Source organism: Canis aureus, chromosome 18 (genome assembly GCF_053574225.1).
Source record: "Canis aureus isolate CA01 chromosome 18, VMU_Caureus_v.1.0, whole genome shotgun sequence".
Taxonomy (NCBI): Eukaryota; Metazoa; Chordata; class Mammalia; order Carnivora; family Canidae; genus Canis; species Canis aureus.
In genome coordinates, this window is record NC_135628.1 from 40,289,735 (window position 1) to 40,309,196 (window position 19,462).

The following is a 19,462-nucleotide window of genomic DNA, read 5'->3' on the forward strand; positions in this document are numbered from 1 at the left end:
GTACATTCTCAGTTGATAATCCAAAATAGAAATTTAAATTTAAGAGTTGCTAGTACAGAGATGATAGCTGAAATTAATCCAAGGCTTTTATCAACAACATGTATATAATGGAATTATACATAAAAAGGTGTGGAGAAATCAGAAAGCTTATAGCAAGGCTCTGCACAAGGTTTAAATGTGCACTCAGAAAACTGGCCTCAGCTCTACATTAATTCCCTGGCCACACTCACTCTTCATGGAAGCCACACTGGTTATATTTAAGGACAATATGCTCACATACCCAACAAAGATAATTGGTCCCCAGGTATTCCTTACTTTCTCCTTCTTGCCAACACCTTGATCACTGAAGAGATATAGTTAAAAATTACCCTCCTCTTGCAACACATTACCTAATTCCCAACTAAGGTTTCCAGATTTAACAAATATTAATAATATAAACTGCCAGATTAAAATTGAATTTCAGATACACAACACAGAATCTTTAGTGTAACCATGTCCCAAATATTGTGTGGGACATATTTATATTAAAAATTACTTATTATAAAAAATTACTTCTTATATATCTAAAGTTCGTATTTAACCGAGCACTTGTATTTTATTTGGCAACATTAGTCTCAGTTCCCATTCAGAAATAGTTCAAACTAAGTTATGGACACAGGAAGTCCATCCATTCATAGTTCAGGAGCCTACTTCACGCATCTGGTGCCTTCATTTGCACCTGGCACACTCCCATAGATCACAGGGAGATAACTTGTTACCTTTTATTCGGCTGGAGGAAAACTTAAGTAGTTCTTAACCCGCAGTCTTTAGATGCACAAAGTTCAAAGCTCTCACTGCTGTCATTAGGTTTTGCTGACACTGACCACTATGTTTTCTGCTGACAGAAGATGGTTCTCACGGCAGGAAAGGCTTCGTTAGGAGCCCGACAGCCTCCCAGCTCTGTTCACTGGCACGTCAGGCATCTTCCAGAACTAAGACAGTTGGACCCATTGTCTCTAGGCCTCAAAAATTATTGTAATAGGCAACAACACAAAAAAGATCCTCAAGAGGCGTCAAACTTCAAATCATCACTCTACCCTGACTACCAGGAACCTTGACCATCAAGTGAGAAAAGATGTCAGTGGACTCTGAGGGAGAAGCTTCTGCTGGCTTCTCTGGGAGCCTGGAAGACGGAAGATACCCAATGAACTTCATTTTCTGTGAGTCTCTGCTGTCTCTATTCTCTCTTCATGGAAGAACAGTAGGATAAAGATTTCTTTCTACAGCGGTGGTCACCGGAGAGACCTTTAGACACTTCCCTTCATCATCTGACCCCTGAAGGCATAAATTAAAAAACAGATTCAGGATAAATCTCTCCACCACTTTTCCAAGACAAGTGCCACCTCTGCAAGCCACTTCAACAGAGAAATTCTTAGGCTACCTCTGCTCCTTTATATTGATATATCTGTGTACAGAAAGGTACTTAATGGTCAGAGAGACCACTTGTATTCTGGGCTTCATTTGCAGCATTGTTCAACAGCAGAAATCATCCTTACTTCCCCCAAACCCTTACATACCTTTCCCTCCCCTAGAAAAATGTCTTTCTTGCCCTACAAGAAAACCCAATCTTGGCTCCCCAGGGTGTCACTTCCTTCTGAATTATGCTGAAAGAAAAAAAACCAAATGTCCTTTTGTACCCTGGAAAGCAATTGCAGACCCTATAATTCTTTCCCCCCCCCTTATGTAATTTATACATTGGTTTTCAGTGAAATAAACCCTCTACAAATTTGCTTTGTATTTGGAAGACAGCATCTTCAGCTCTGACCTTGTTCCTTGTAAATAAGGAAACTGAATTCCCCATCCACAAGAGAACAAATCACTTTATCTTCTGGATAAATGAGTCAGTCATTTACTTGTCGTAAAGATGACTTTCTCTTTGGAAAGTCGGGCTGTGGAGGAGTTGTGCTAAATCACTTTGAAGCATCTGCATAGTAAATTGAAGAGTTTTTCTTTACTTTTCCTTTGGAAGGAGGCCAGTTCTCTCACACTGCCTGCTGGGTAGCAACAAAAATGTTTATAATACCAGCCATCAACCAGTAGCCAATTCTAACCTAAATCTCTTTAGCATATGGCCAAACTGGTGGAACTCAGAGAAGTGAAAGCGGACTGAATGAGAACACACTAACTCTGGATAATGTCCTTGGAACACACAATCGTACACCTAGTTTACAGGCGAGCAGAGCCACTGAAGTAAGGCCAATAGGGTGGATTGCTACAATAGACCAGGCTTTCATTTTGAGAGGAGGATGATGGAAGGAGACAATTTTGTTGAGCGCCACTACTGGGCTGGATGATTGACATATCTTACCCACCTATTTCTGAAACATTTTGGAAAAGCTGATCTTTTTACCTTCATTGTTTAGATGAGGAAATTGAGATCTGAGAAATAAGGGACTTGTTCAGAAATCATATAGCACATAAATGGCCAAGTCAGGATTCATCGCTAAGTCTCTGCTCCTAATCCTCCTTGCTGTCACCTCTCAGAGGACTGCTTCTGTGAAGAGGACCTGGGGACCTTTACATTTGTAAGACTTCTCTCTGGTGAGCAGAAACCCCACAGGAAGGCCCATTCTCCTAAATCTTCCTCTCAAAGGGGAATGAGGAAAGGGTATTCTAATTACTTTCACTGAGACCTGTTTCATCCACAGCCAGCCAGCAGTGAGTTTCAGACTAAAACACCATATTTAGTCTCTGGGCAGTCTCACACATTGTTTCTTCTGGTTGGAGAAGCCCCTGTGGCTAAAGCAGGCTCAGGCACCAATTTAACTCATCTACAAATATGTAATAATAGCAATAGTGACAGCTGCCACTTCTCTATGGTTGCCACGGACCAGGCACAGTGCCACCACTTTTCAAGTATTATCTTGGTTCATTCTCAAAGCAGACTTATGAAGAGGCTATTATTATTCACAGATAAAGTGAGGCAGGTATGTTTCTCTGGAATCTCCATGCCCTTCATCCCTCTCCATCCTTTTCTCTGGAAAGAAGGTGGCCTTAGAACATAAATACACACAAAAATATGCTTTGTGGAGTGAGCTGTGTTAGAAAGAGATCAATTGTCTTCTAGAAGTTGCACTATGAAGATGGCCAGACTAATGCGACATAGGTGTGGAAAGAAGATGGACGTAGACCAAGGAAGAGGTACTTGCAGATGTGGGATGGGGCTGGGGCAGACACGCTGCAAGGGCTGACAGTGACTCAAGAGAAAGAGTAAAGAAAGATTTGCACCATCCTCTGGGCTCTGAGTATATCTGTGTGTTACTAGTAAGATTAATATCCTTCTGATGTAGGACCATGTCTGCACATGATTACTGAGGTAATAAGGGCAGAGTGTACCCATTTCACAGGGGAAGAATCTGAGGCTCAAGAGGCTTATGTTATGTATTCAAAGTCAAATTCTTAGGTCAGTGGCAAGACCCACATTTGTTTGGCCCCGAAGTCCATGATTCTTTATTCCTGGCATGGATAACTTGGCTAAGTCTGGAATGAATGAATTATAAGAGACAGTGCGGAGATAAAAATTTAAAGCAAGAACAATTCCATATGCCATTTAAAATGCGCTCTGCTGAAGGATGGCAAGTATTTGCCTGTCTGACACCACTGGCCTCTTCAGTAGACTTAATGTGGCTTTCCCATCTTTCTCACCTCAGTCCGGCAGAAGCTGCTACCAGGTCACTGGTGCTCACACAAGGAATGGAGAATTACCTGCCACTCTTGTTCTCCTTTTTACCTCTTGGCCCCAGATTTCAAACAAACAGGACCAAGACAAAGCAGCCAGGGTTGTGTGTGTAAATGCAAGGTCAGTTGGAGAATCAAAGGGAGTTAGGCTCAGATAAGCTTGAGTTACCAGGAGAGTTGAGATCAAGTCATCCTTGGAGTCTCGGGGGACCCAGCTGAGCACCTGGCTCTGTACGTGGCACCCTTGGACATAAGCTCACCTTGTGGAACTGTGGAGGGTATATGCGAGCAGCCCCGTGGTTCAAGAGCAGCTGATAGCAGATCTCGGGCTGCGCGGCCGGGCGCACAGAGGTGACCTTCAGCACATACTGGATGGCAGCACAGCCGTTGATGTCCATGAGGTTGGCTTCGGCGCCGGCCTCCAGCATCATGTGCATGAGCACGTGGTCACAGTTCCAGGCTGCCTTGTGCAGCGGAGATTTGAAGTCATCATCCCTGGCGTTAACCTCGGCCTTGTAGTCCAGCAGCATGCGGCAGATGAGGTGGTGGTCTCTGCTGTACTCCTGCTCCTTAAAGCGGAGGGCCCAGTAGGTTGCGATAGCCAGCGGAGTCTCCATGTGGGCGTTCACGCTGTCCACGATGGCCCCATGCTCCACGTAGAAGGCCACCAGCTCCGGGAGGCCGAAGTGGGCAGCTGTGTGCAAGGGCGTCTCCTCATCCTGGTTGTTGGTCTTCATGTTCACATTGGCCCCTAGAGAGATTGAGGAAGATAATTACCGAGTAAACGTATGTTGCCCTTATTCCCAAGGTTCAAGACATTTCCTTCCTGGCTGCTTCCCTTTATTTTATTTTATTTTATTTTATTTTATTTTATTTTATTTACTTTATTTTATTATTATTTTTTTGCTTCCCTTCTAACCCTCTGACTGCCTTACATACGCCCTGCTTTTCAGGGTTCTTTGTTGGCCCCCAGGGAAGTCAGGCGTTCGAAACAACAGTGCCATCTCCTGGACAAGCAGCAAGTGCACCAGGGTTGGGTAGGTGTGGGGGAACAACAGAGGAAGATTTTGGAGGGAGAGCTGGAGCACTCTGTTGAGATTTTGTTCTTACCCCCAGGTGAACTGGGAAGCACACAGTGATCCCTATCACTAAATAGCTTTTATTGAATAAATAGCAAATATCATTGAAAATAAAGGTGATATTGTAACCTTGGGAGCTCCTACAAGTGGCTTTAAATGTCATCAATTTCTTTGAATGTTTCACGAAATCATGTTTGTTTTTTGTTTTTTTTCTCTTTCAAAGCTGGGAAACCTGAAAGTTTGGTCCAAGCAAACCTTAGTATCATGGAAATTGCCCAGCGCTGACTGCAAACAGCTGGTACTAGAGCCACCCAAGTCTAAGGCTCCCTTGGAGTACAACTGGGGGAAAAAGAGAAACACACACACTGTGACCACCAAACTAGCCTATAGGTCATATTTTGCTTGGAAAGGGGTAGAAGCCAGTATAACAGAAATACTCATTGAAAGAAAGAGAATAACTTAGAGACATATTTGATTTATGGCTGATAATCATTGTTAGAAATACAAATTTGTGCTGTTTGGAAAGCTCCGCAGAAATTATTTAACCAGATCCACTTGTTTAACGCACTGGGAAGTTGAAGTGAATTTTATTTTTCTGATAGAGCATGTTAAGTACTAGAGTGGTCAACTTAAGAAGCTGAAATTTTCCTTCTCTGCCTAATTTAATGGGGTGAATGCGTCGACCCCTAGGGGGCCTACTCTATAATCAATTCTACTGAAAACTATAGCTACTTCAAGTATAATTCTAGCAAGATTTTTTATTATGATGATTGTTATTTCAGCAACTAATATTTATTAAGCACTTACCATTTGCAACATTCTGAGCTAAATGCTTCTCATGTATTGTCTCATCGAATCTTCCTAGCAACCCTTTGCAATACGTGCAATTTTTACCTTAATTTTACAGATGAAAAAATATGTACTTAGGAGGGTAATAACTACATCAAGCTAAGAAGCGATAGAACGGAGGTTTAACACCAGACAGGCTGGCTTCCAAATCTCTTACCACTATACCGTTCTACTTCATAGTACAGTAGTACTAGACTTTTCTAGAAGAAATCTTTTCTGTACTTTGCTCTCTTTTGGTATTTGAAAACTTGAAAGGACTAGAGAAATCACATTGCATTTTGTTAATTTTTTAAAAATCTGTTTTCCATTTATTGTTCCCCTACCCCCTTTTTAATGGCATCCTGTGGTCAGGTGGAACTTATTTGAGAAAGGCAATACTCCCACAAACATGCTCAGGCTCCTATACAAAATCAACCCCCCAGTGAGGTTTCTGCGAGCACTTTGCTCTATAAACTCCGAGGCTGTCTATTCTCTCAACTTGCAGAAAGCAGAATTCTAACCAAAGATGGTCTCACACGGAGCCATCTGTGTTCATCAGTATTCCACCCCGGAGAAGTTCTGGGTCAGGTGTCTTTTCAGGTCAGCCCTTCTTTGCTCTGTAGGGAAATGGAATGAATAAGAATGGCTTCCCAGAAGCCAAATGCAGGGTCACTTCAGACACTGGAGAATTTCCAGTAAGGAAAGGAATCAAAGGGTCAGGATGAAAATTTTACAGGCCAGCTTGGAACAACCACATCCTTTATTTTTTAATGTACTTAGACATTTACAATTGATCCTTGACCTGTTGGTACAACTAGATGTGCTGCATAGTTCTCTTTTCTGAATAGATCTTTATTTTTTTATATTTGAATTGTATCTCTGAGTGTAACTTTTCCAGAGAACATATAAAGTAGGATGATTCGAGGAGTTTTTTTTATTTTAGATTTTGTGATTTATTCAAGAAATTAGTGACCTCAAATGTAAATTCTTGGAAATCTTTAACAAATATGCTTTTTTACTTTTTTACTTTTTATTTTTACTTTTTATTTTATTTTATTTTTTTTTACTTATTTATTCATGAGAGGCAGAGAGAGAGAGAGAGAGGCAGAGACACAGGCAGAGGGAGAAGCAGGCTCCACGTAGGGAGCCCGCCGTGGGACTCGATCCCGGGACTCCGAGGTCACACCCTGGGCTGAAGGCGGAGCTAAACCGCTGAGCCACCCGGGCTGCCACTTTTTTAATTTTTAAAAAGGTTTTATTTATTTGTTAGAGAGAGAGCACAAGCAGGGGGAGTGGCAGGCAGATGGAGAGGGAGTACAGGCTCCACACCAAGCCTGGGATCATGGCCTGAACCAAAGGCAGACCTTTAACCGACTGAACCACCCAGGCACACCAAATATTCTTTTTTTAAAAAAAGATTTTGTTTGAGAGAGAGAGAGAATGAAACTGGGGAGGAATAGACGGAGAGGGAAAAGTGGAGACCCCACTGAGCAGGGAGCCCTACCAGAATCCAATCCTAGGACCCTGAGATCATGACCTGAGCTGAAGGCTAACGCTTAATAAATACTCTTAATGTGAAAATATAAAATGTTAGTTTTCTAGTACTGCTATAACAAAGTATCACAATCTAGGTTGCTTAAAACAACAGAAATTTATTCATGGTTCTGGAGACTGGAAGTCTGAAATTAGTGTCTGCAGGGTTGGCTTCCTCCAAGGGCTTAAAGAGAGACTGTCTCCTGCCTCTCTCCAGCTTCTGGTGATGGCTGGCAAACCTTGGTGTTCCTTGGCTTATAGATGTGTCACTGCAGGGTCTGCCTCCATCTTCACATGGCCTTCTCTCTGTGTCTGTGTTTTCACATGGCTGTCTTCTTATAAGGACACCAGTCATCCTGCAGTAGGGGTGCATCCTTCTCCTACTCAGCTAATTACATATAATTACATATACATAACTATATATACTATATGTATATGTACATATATACACATATACATATAGTTATATATATATGTATATATATGTGTGTGTATATATATATATACATATATATATATATATATATATATATATGTAAAGAGAGAGATAGTTTTTAAAATACTGTAAAGCCATCACTCGCAGAATCATATCCCAGGTCAAGAAATCACATACCTCCCAGAGCCAGAGGGGCCCTCCACTTTTCTACTCTCCTTCCCCATCGCAACTTCTGCATCCTTCTGAAGGTACAATTCTCCTGACTACTATGCATTTCTTATAGTTTTACCACCTTTGTATATATCTCTAAGCAAGATAATTTAGTTTCATTTATTTTTGAACTTTATATAAATGAAATAATAAACCTATTCTTCTATGACTTGCTTCCTTCATTCAACATTATGTTTGTGAAAATAATCGACATTGTGATGTTTAAGCTGTCATTTGTTCATTTTATTGTGTTCTGTCTCACTGCACAAGTAATCTACAATCTATCCATTCTACTGGTGATGGACATTTCTAGTTTCAGGCTCTTCCAAACCCTGCTGCTATGAGTATTTTTGTACATCCTTTGTACCCTGGTGTTCATGTGCAGGGGTTCCTCTGGGTTCTATACCTGTGAGTGGAATTATTAGATCTTTGGGTATGCATACCTTCAACTTCATCAGATGGTATCGAACAGGTCCAGTTTACATTTCTGTAAGCCATGCATGAGGGTTTTTGTGGGGCCACATTCTCATCTGTGTTTGGTATTTTTGACCTATTTAATTTTAGCCAATCTGGTGGGTGCATAGTGATAGGTCATTGTGTGCAAATGTTTGTGCCCCTAATTACCAATTAGCTTAGACAAATTTTAATATTTATATTGACCAACATTGACTTTTGTTTACTACCATCAACATTTCCATGTTGTTACAGAATTTATTTATTTATTTTTTAAAAGATCTTATTTATTTATTTGAGAGAGAGAGAGAGAGAGAGAATGAGACAGCATGAGGGCTGGGGAAAGACAGGGGGAGACAGAGAAGCAGATTCCCTGCTGATAAGGGAGCCTGATGTGGGGATCCCAGGACCCCAGGATCCTGAGCTGAGCTGAAGGCAGATGCTTAACCGACTGAACCACCCAAGCGTGCCATTACAGAATTACTTTAAATGACATTTAAAAGTAACTACATGATACTCCATCATAAGTCAGTTTACCTGACTATTGAATATAAGGATTTTTTCCCCAACATGTTGATCTTGTAATTAATGCTACAATTAATAAATCTGTAAAAAAATTTTAGGATTATTTCCTGGGCATAAATTCCCCCCACATAGAGTCATTAGGCTGAAATGTGTGAAGTGTTTAAAGATTTTGATGAATAATTGTCACATGTTATATTCATGTGTAGCAGTGATATTTCACTCAGCAGTATGTTGTTATATATATTTTTTATTTTTTTGCTAGTTTGGAAGTTAAAAAATGGTCTTCTTTTTTAAAAATATAAATTCATTTGATTATTAGAGTTTGAACACTTTCTCTGTAATTATTAACTAGTGGCATTTCTTCTTTAATTCATTATACATTACAGCCTTTCTGCTTTGTTTACATTTATATGAACCCTTCATTAAATTAGGATGTAGGCCTATATTATCATAATTGCTACAAATTTTTAACCACTTTATTTTGATTTTTCTTAAATACAATGACATCAACTTTCAATAGTCAAATTTTCCCCATTTTTTAAAAAAGTATTAGACTGTCCTACTCCTCTTAGAGGTTGCATAGATATACAGATTAATTATAATTTAGTTTTTTACACATTTAAAAAATGTTTGACACTTGATTCATCTGGAACTTATTTTGGTGTAGACATCAATTTAAGAAGAATTGACATTCTTACAATAAAGAATCTCTCTGTGCAGAAATATGGTCTATTTCTCCAATAGTTTTCTTTACACTCTACACTATACCTCCTGAAAATTTGTAGCAATTTTCATTCTAGGGAATAAATTATTCCATTCAGGGGCAAATTCTTTATGGGGTAAAGTAAATTTTAATGAGAGAGAACCCTTCACGAACCCTTTAATTTATGCAAGATGGTCTCCAGAAATAGTCTGGAATGGTAGCAAAAGAGATAGAAATTTTAATTTATACTGATGATAAAGAGCAAGGACTTTTCAGATTCTGTCTATGGGCAAAGAAGAAGAGATTTGGGTACAGTAAGAATAGGATGAAGAGGGGATATAGGATAAGAATTTGAACAGAAAGAGTGAGAGCTGGCCACAAGAAATGGCTAGGCCAGTCCCAAGGGAAAAGATAATGTTCAAACCAGGATTACAGAAGGACACAGTGTCAGTCAATATTAAATTCTGTCCTCCCGTACTCTGTGATAGTATCCTTTCCTTACTCCCCAACAGATAGAATCAATTTCATCAGTCTCAGTCTGAAAGTTCACTTTCTTATTTTCCAAATAAAATTTCCTTTTTTTCTTTTTAAAAATTTTTTTATTGGAGTTCAGTTTGCCAACATATACCATAACACCCAGTGCTCATCCCATCAAGTGCCCCCCTTCCAAATAAAATTTAATTGCCTCAAGTGCCCATTTGTTACACTGGCTGATCTTCAGTGCTCAGTCATCACTGTGGCTCCATCTGCTGGGCTTTGCTCCTCCCTGCAGGCTCCGGGTTGGCCCCCAAAAGCTGGATGCTCCAGAGCATCCACGTTCCCAACTTCTCTTGGGTCAAAAAGTACATAAGAGTGGGAGCAGAGAGCATGTCTCTTTCACTACAGAAACTGTCACTTCTCTATCTTCCCAGAATCAGGGAATCCACATCCCCCACCATATCCCTAAACTAACCCCTGCCTCCTTCCTGTCCAAATGGATTTGATTTCCCAAAAAGCCTATGTGTTAGTGGGGAGATCGGTGGTGAGGTAGAGGACCAGGCCAGCCCAGTGCCCCTCAACCCTTTAAGACAGCCTTATTTTCTGTCCAGCTTCTTTCAACTTCCTCTAGGTTAGAAGAATGAACATGAGGAATCTCTGTTTTCTGTGTTCTTCAGGGATTTTGACTTTCCCTTAAGCCACTGACACCTTTGGTCCCAACTAGCTCAATATTGAACATTTTATCCATTCTTTGAAATGCTCTCTTCAATAACAGTGATCAAGTGTTCATCTCAAAACTCATTCAGTGATTCTGTAAATATTTACACTGTTTCTATTCTGCGTGGGTACACAGAGACACCAGTGTACACTATGGTCAATGTCGCTACTATCAAGTCATTTACACTGGAGATGAGAGAAAATAAACACACAAGTAAATATGTTACAAGACCATTTCAGAGAGTTGCAAATATTATGAAGAAAATAAAATGGGTGTAATGATTATGACCGTGAGGGCTGGCTACCAAGGAACTGACCTCTAACCTGACAGTAGCTGTGAAATATTAGGCAGAAAAGCTTTCTGAGCAGAGGTAACAGTGAGAATGAAGGCCCAGATGGGTGAACAAGCTTGACACATTCAAGGAACAGGAAGAAAGATACAACATAAAAGTGAAGTTACAAGCATGATGTTGGACCTTTTAGGCCATATAAGAAGTCTGGGTTTTATTTGTTGGCTTCAATCATCCTAGCTTGATGTGGCAATTCATCAAATTTGTAGTAAAAAATTAAAATATTTCACGGTTTTAGCCTCAGTGGCATAGTTGGTGCCCTTTATAGATATTTTAATTCAGTATCATTGTAACAGAAAAAACGTACACCTAAGCAAAAAAGAAAATACTCCTTTTATTATTTTAATTTCTTTTTATTTTTTATTTTTTATTTTGGAAGAAGGGCAATGCCATCATCTTTCCTTGAAGACTTGCCTACATTTCTTTGGTGCTTGCATACCCTGATGTATCATCTGTTTTTCTAAGCTTTCTCATTTTACATTAGACATAACTTTGTGGGGTATACATTACTGGATTTTAAAAAAATCATAGAGTATGCCTTTTAATAAGTAATTAAGTTAACTTTTGCCACCAAACAGCTATATATCTTTAAACAGTGCTGCCCATATGAGTAGCAGGTGCTGGGAACCAAAATAAGGGAATATACATGATTTTCATAGACCTGTCTTTTTGAATAAATTTATACCATAGCATGCTCTGAGATTAACTTATTTTTATTAAATAATTTTTTGTTAAACAATAAGGCACATGTTTTAAAAAATCAGAAATTTAGAAAAACTTGATTGACAATTTCCTAGAACAGACACATTTACAAAGACACTTCTCTTAACTGTGTTTGTTTTCAGATCTTTTGGCAATTATTCCCATAAATCCAGCTAATGGATTTATCTATTTATTATTAAATTTAGATAGCATTCTTTACTTTCTGATAAAAAAAAGCTAAGTTTTTGTTTATTTATACTTATCCTTCCTCCTTTCAATATTTGGTCTTTTCATCATGTTTTAATTCTTCTGTTGGAATATTGAAACTTTACTGCACCTAATTTTCTATCCAGGAATTTGTTACCTTATCTCCACCACTTGCTTTATGAAATGAGGTTATCTCCAAGATATTTCCCTCTTCCACCTACACACCTCATTTCTGACAGCTACAATTTATACTGTCAAAGCTGTAAGGTTATTATATTCAGTTCTATAACCTCAATCTAGTCTTTGATGTTTTGTCCATGGTTACCTATAAAAGTTTTTCAACTAATAAACAGTATTTAGATGATTATGACTTAGAAGTTGAGGTCCTTTTGGCCTCTAAGTAGAAATGTAGAAATATGAGCCATATTGCAACGCAGTCAGTAAACTCTGATCATGGCTGGCTTTGCACAGAACCTCTCACCTAGAAGGGCCCTACATTTGGTTTAATGTTTTGTTGTCACTAACTTGAAATTCTTAGTAACTTTTAAAATAAAAGGCCTACATTTTCATTTTAGGTTAGACCCACCAAATTATGCAGTCTGTCCTTTCTCCAGCCCACGCCGGAAAAATTGAGTCCTTGCAGCCAGTGCATGGTATGTTATGAATCTTCTGTGCAAGTGGTAAAGTTTTAATTGACTACCTGCTATGTTAGGAAAAAGGGCAAGTTAATAACTAAACTTAAAATTTCACCAGCCACCTGAGAGCATCCACCTCAGAGTGCACTGGGGTCTCAGAGCGGTGAGCTCGCTCACATGTTCAAGGAAATCAGCCTGACGGAATAGGTGGCCAGGATGTATCCTTGTAGGACGGCAGGGAAAATAAGGTACTCATCCCCTTGTTTATCCTATCCTACCTACCATTTGCCCCTCACAATCTAATCTGGGGTTGTTAATCTTGTGTTTATTTCCACCAAAAAGAAAAAAAAAAGAAAAGAAAAAAGAAAGAAAGAAAATGATCCTTCTAAAACAATTTTGATCACTGCATTTGGTTTTTGTAATCACTGAACTATAATTATTTTATTTCTCTGTGCATATCTGTATGGAGTCCTTTAAACATCTGCCAAATTCAGAAGGTGGCCAAGCTTGGTTCCTAAAAGAAAGAACTTTCAGACTCTTCTTACCTCTTCTCCCTTTCCCATGCACCAGCTCTGCATGGGTTTGGAACTCATCATTAGTAAACTGGGTTAGAAGGGATTAAGTGTTGGGTGAGGAAACAGAGTATGCATCCCTTCCCTAACTGGATGCTTCCAGTCTGCAGTGGACTTGAACAAGGGGAAAGAAGAATTTAAGTCAAGTCTGAAAGATCAGCCCTGGATGTCCAACTTTTGAACTGAGAATGACTTTTGACACTTACAGTTACTGTATAACTTTTCTTACGTAAGAGTTACCAGGGAGATATGGACCCACCTGAGTTTTCTTCCCACAGAAGGGGAGAAGCTAGATTCTCTGAATAATTTAAAGAGACACAGGAAAACAAAAATGAAATTCTTTTATGAATAACATCCCATGTATTTTGCACCATCCACTTGATAGTCCTATATCTAGTAAATTTTTCGTTCAGGGCACCTTTTGGTATGCTTTGTAAGAACTCAAATACATGAGACTATTTTTTCATTGTGATCATACCTTAAAAATAACATTGAAAGAGTGTAGAATTCTTGGGTAATTTTCTCCACAATATTCCCTAAGTTCATTCTACTCTTTTTTAATATTAAACATTATGGAGACATGAAAAACCACCAGGTTTTTGTTCCTTTAAAAGCAATCTACTTTTGGGATCCCTAGGTGGCGCAGCGGTTTGGCGCCTGCCTTCGGCCTAGGGCGCGATCCTGGAGACCTGGGATCGAATCCCACATCGGGCTCCCAGTGCATGGAGCCTGCTTCTCCCTCTGCCTGTGTCTCTGCCTCTCTCTCTCTCTGTGACTATCATAAAAATTAAAAAAAAATAAAAGCAATCTACTTTCCTTTATTGACTCCTTTGTACACTTTTGCTATTTCTAATTGTTGACATTGAATATTTTATTTAAGATATATGTAGGCTTAATTTTTTCATTAATTTTGCCAGGAACCAAACACCCATTTCATCTCTGTGTGAATAAGTGTTTTTTATACAAGAATTTTGTTCTTCTACCCTGATTTTAAATATTGGCCATATGGAAAAGAGGAAACAATTCTTTATTATTGAAAGCTCTAAACATTTTCTTTTTGCTTTAAATTTTCATCACCTCCTAATTATCAATTTGATAAGAAACTCACTCTCCCAATTTTTTTTAAACCCCACTCCTCAAATGCATAAGTGAAAACATGGTAAATTATTCATGACTTTCTTTTTAACATCACATTAAAAAATATACTTTTCTTAGAAAAAGTATTAAGACAGGGTGAAACGCAGTTAGTCTCTGGTTAGAGTGGCCTGCAATACATATGAGGACATTGGGAGACATGGAGAACATATTATCCTCAGTTATAATATCAAGGGTTTGTGAAAGAATTTGGTTTAACTTATTAACTTCAGGTATAGATTTAGACTCATCTACTGGTTTTGCCTGACATGTGTCAACCTCTGCAGCTTGAAGTTCACCTGCCTCAATTTCACCATGCTAGGGCTTGATTAGGCTTTTGTGCAAGTAAAAGACAGTACATTTGTTGCATGTTCCTTTATGAAAATATTAATAATGTCTGCTATTTTTCAAGTACTCACTAAGAGTTTTACATATATTGTCTCACTTGTTATTAACAGCAAGCATTCTTTAGAAACATCTATTATTCAAAGGTTAGATTTCTTTTTTCATATTCAGGCTTTTCATTTTCTGCGTGTTTTGGGATTGTTTCTCAAGTCTGCTTCTTTGTCAAGGATGCAATTTTGTGCAGTGTCAAGTTTGTTATTAACTGTCACCAACGCGTATTTTCAGTTGGCTGCTTTGTTCTAGTTTCAATTTTGCCCTTTCAATCTACAATCTATGGCAAATATATTTTCCTGTATCTTTCCTAGTCTTGTCTTAAATGAAATCTTAAATGAAATACCATTTCCTGTATAGCCCCTTGTTTCTGATACTCACATTCTCCAGGGTCTGGAGTTGAGAACTACCTTTTTCTAGATCAACAATGGTCTTCTGAACCATTACTCTCTCACCCTTGTGTACAACCCCTCATCCATTAAGGTTTATATCACCCAGTGAGGTGACGTTTTATCCCTTCTTATCGATGATTTCACAAACACCCAGTCACTCTGCCATTTGCAATGAGGACATAAGTATCTGGCCCAGTCTTTCTTTCTCTCTGTCCTGATGTCATCCTGCAATATCTTTGCAGATGCCCCATCCAATACGGTCACACTCACGAGTCCTAAATCTCCTGGAGCACATTGTATTATAATTACTGAATATCTTACTGGTTCTTCTTGCAGCAGCTTCCCTCTTGAAGGTTTATGCAACTCTGCCCTGTTGAAATCAGTTCGAATTACTGATTCTAGTTGCTCAGTTGCATCTCTATTCTTCCCCTAGCTAGGTTATTCAACTTTTCCTGGACTGCCCATTTATTTTCAATTTTCCTTAGGCTAGGATTTCATTAGGATAGACAAATTATGCTGTTATAATTATGCTACTCACATCTCAGTGGCTTGATGTGATAAAAGTGTATTTCTAGTCTTAAAACTACATTGTAGTTCCAGAACCTATGTCCTCTATTAGCCCTCTATTGGAAGCCCCCTTGGTCTTGTGGCTTCACCATTTTTGCCTGAGGTTTCCTCACTGTCACAATACCATGAGGAGAAGTAGACTTTAAAAGTCCTACATGGGCATTTGATCACCTGGAAGTAACTCATTTCTTCTGTTGATATGTTATTAGGCAGAAGGTGCCTATGATCCTGCTGAACCACAAACAGACTAGACTAGGAAGTGTGGACTTCCGTGAACCTGGATGGGGAGAGAACTGGATACTGATGAACCCTCGTTGTTCTTAACCACCGCTGAATTAAGTTTCTGGGTTACAGTAAACTAAACAAAAATGCTGACCAATTCAATACTCACCTTTACTTTATCTTGTTCATTTTAGAGAAGAGGGGTCTCAACTCAATGCAAGACAAATACCTCCATCTTTGCAAGTGATCATAGGTGCAGCAGTGGAATGTTGCTCCACGAATCGTATCTCTTTACTATATATCCAACACCTCCCTTTCCATCAACTCTTTGTCATCATCTTACAAACCTACTCAAGCTTCTCCCAGTCCTTTTCTCCCTTGTAAATACCCTCTGATTTATTTTGATCTGTTTTAGATAAACTTATTGAAAGTGAAGTCTCTGCTTTCTGTACCATTTCCTCACCATCCATGATCCCCTCAGCCCATCATAGCCCACTTTCCATTCCCACCACTCCAATGGAGCTGCTCTGACAAAGTCACCAGCAGCTTTCAATTGGTCAATCCCATCTACCACTTTCAGTCTTCATCTTACTACACTTCCCTGCTATACCCAATAGTGTTGACAACTCACTTCTGGAAATTCTATTTTTTAAACTGTCCTGGAATGCTTTCTTCTCCCTCTCTAGATATTCCTTCATGATTTTTACATGATTCTTCTTCTTCTCAATCCCCAGTTATTAAGTAAACACTGGGTATCATCATTTTCTCCCTGCACTTCTTACTGTGCATGGCTTCCTTGAACAGTCCTAACTACTCTTTTCATTTGATCTCTGAACAGATGACTCTCAAAATTATATGAGCAATCATATAGGTAGGTACACATTCTTCTCAACACTCTCTGGCAAATTTACAAAAATTGATTCTATACTAACTAGGCCAAAAACTCATCTGCACAAATGCCAAAGAACAGGCATCATTGCAGATCACTTTGTTGACCATAACACAATTAGAAGTTAGTAACAAAAAAAATGAGTTTAATCTGAAATATATTTACAAATTAAAGGCACATTTATAAATAACCCATGGGTCAAAGAAGAAATTGTATCAAATAAAATATCATTAAAATAAATTAAAGATATCATATTAAAATAAATTAATGGTGTCATATCATAAAATAAATTCACTATCATTATAGTGAATAGACTACATACCCCCAAAAAAGGAGAGGGATAACCCAATTCAAAATGGGCAAAGTGTCACTGCAAAGAAGATATATAAATGGTCAATAATCACATAAAAAGATGCTCTGTGTCATTAACGATCAAGGAAGTACAAATCAAAACCACACTTGGATACTATCTTATATCCACTAGGATGACTACGATAAAAATACAGATAATAACAAGTGTTAGCAGGGATATGGAGAAATACACCCACCAAAGCAGATCATCATGGAATTTCAGAACACCAAAAAGACAGGATATGATAGGTCATAAATAAAAGATGGAAAAAATAGGCTGCCTGGGTGGCTCAGCGGTTTAGCGCTGCCTTCAGCCCAGGGCCTGATCCTGGAGACCCAGGATCGAGTCCCACGTCAGACTCCCTGCATGGAGCCTGCTTCTCCCTCTGCCTGTGTCTCTGCCTCCCTCTTTCTCTCTGTGTGTCTCTCATGAATAAATAAATAAAATCTAAAAAACAAAAAAAAGAAAAAGAAAAGATCCTCAAAAACAGATACTATATCTATTTGTCTTTGTGCCCTCATGAGTGGTACATTCATTCATTCAGTCAACAAATATTTGTTGAGCTCCTGTTCTATACCCGCTACTGTTCAGGGCTCTGGGAATAACCTAGTAAAGAAGATAGGCAATGTCCCTAGCTTCGTGGAATTCATATGTGAGAGAAGAAGACAGACAAGAAAGTTAATTCATATATAAAGTTACAGGTAGGGATGTGTTATGCAGAAAAATAGAGCCGAGTGAAGTCTTGGAGGATGATGAGGGGAGAAAAGGAACTATTTTCCGTAAAGGCACCAAGGATGTGACATTGGTGCACCACAGAAGGAAACCATATGAAGAGCACGAGGGAAGGCTTTCCTGGCGAAGGAGAGAGCAAGGGTACAGGTTCGGAGGTAGGCACGAAGAAGCTGGATGTGTTCCAAAAATGCAGAGAATGCGAGTATCCAAAGAGGTGAGCAAAAGAGGGAGTCAGTAGGAAATGCTGCTGGTGATGTCAGCAGGGGCCAGATGAGCAGGGACCAGATGATGTCAGGCTCAGCGGGTCACAGAAAAGACTTTAGACCATAGGCTACATGTGAGGAATGAATGTGAGGGAGAGAAATGGTCTGATTTACTTTTTGTGAAAATCGCTCGGGCTGGCTGGGTGGAGGTTGGACAGTAAAGAAGGAAAGCACAAAAGCAGGGGCATTATTGAAAGTCTGCTATCATAGACCAAGAAGAAAGAAATAAGGCAGCCTGGGTAGGGTAGCCCCAGCAGAGAAGGTTTAAAGTGGTTGGACTGGAGATAAAAAAGGTGTGAGGTGTGAGGTATGAGGGAAAGGGAGGAAGAAACAGAGGTGCCTTCTAGGCTTTGGGCTTGAGCTATGGGAAGAATAGAACTGTCATCTGTTAAGATGGAGGCAGGGGCAGGAAACAGTTCCAGTCTGGACATAGTAGGTCCAAGATATTCAAAATCTAGCAGAGATGGGTTATAAGTCGGTGGATAGATGAGCTGGAGCTTGGAGGAGAGTGAGGGTGAGGCTGGGAGACACAAACCCCAGAGTGAACCCCATTCAATGGTATCCGAAGTCAAGGGACGAGATCAGATCACCAAAGTGAGTTTAGAGACGAATTGTATGTCTTCGCCTGAGCCCTGGGGCCCAGCAATGTTTAAAAATGGAAAAGAACCTCCACACAGTTTTCCAGAGTGGCTGCACCAGTTCACATTCCCACCAACAGTGTAAGAGGGTTCCCTTTTCTCCACATCCTCTCCAACATTTGTGGTTTCCTGCCTTGTTAATTTTCCCCATTCTCACTGGTGTGAGGTGGTATCTCATTGTGGTTTGGATTTGTATTTCCCTGATGGCAAGTGATGCAGAGCATTTTCTCATGTGCATGTTGGCCATGTCTATGTCTTCCTCTGTGAGATTTCTGTTCATGTCTTTTGCCCATTTCATGATTGGATTGTTTGTTTCTTTGGTGTTGAGTTTCATAAGTTCTTTATAGATCTTGGAAACTAGCCCTTTATCTGATACGTCATTTGCAAATCTCTTCTCCCATCCTGTAGGTTGTCTTTGAGTTTTGTTGACTGTATCCTTTGCTGTGCAAAAGCTTCTTATCTTGATGAAGTCCCAATAGTTCATTTTTGCTTTTGTTTCTTTTGTCTTCGTGGATGTATCTTGCAAGAAGTTACTGTGGCCGAGTTCTAAAAGGGTGTTGCCTGTGTTCTCCTCTAGGATTTTGATGGAATCTTGTCTCACATTTAGATCTTTCATCCATTTTGAGCTTATCTTTGTGTATGGTGAAAGAGAGTGGTCTAGTTTCATTCTTCTGCATGTGGATGTCCAATTTTCCCAGCACCATTTATTGAAGAGACTGTCTTTCTTCCAATG

The 19,462-nt window shown here is 39.4% G+C and overlaps 1 protein-coding gene and 1 long non-coding RNA gene across 3 annotated transcripts in view; one reads left to right on the forward strand and one right to left on the reverse strand.

The window, feature by feature from the left end:
* The window catches only part of ASB4 (ankyrin repeat and SOCS box containing 4), a 59,709-nt gene that overhangs the window by 8,853 nt on the left and 31,394 nt on the right, over positions 1-19,462 (reverse strand). Inside the window, exons 3-4 of one of the 2 annotated variants that reach the window (XR_013356906.1) lie at positions 3,978-4,468; positions 759-1,314 (exon numbers count right to left, since the gene is read on the reverse strand). Coding sequence is in view for 1 of the 2 variants with exons in the window: in XM_077856846.1 (XP_077712972.1) it covers positions 3,978-4,468 (491 nt within the window). In the remaining variant the exon portion in view is untranslated. The remainder of the gene's footprint in view (positions 1-758; positions 1,315-3,977; positions 4,469-19,462) is intronic. The other variant, XM_077856846.1, reaches the window with a different exon arrangement.
* Positions 2,340-3,271, forward strand: LOC144288886 (uncharacterized). Its single transcript, XR_013356909.1, has 2 exons — positions 2,340-2,966; positions 3,107-3,271. It is a non-coding gene; the product is annotated as an uncharacterized LOC144288886 (long non-coding RNA).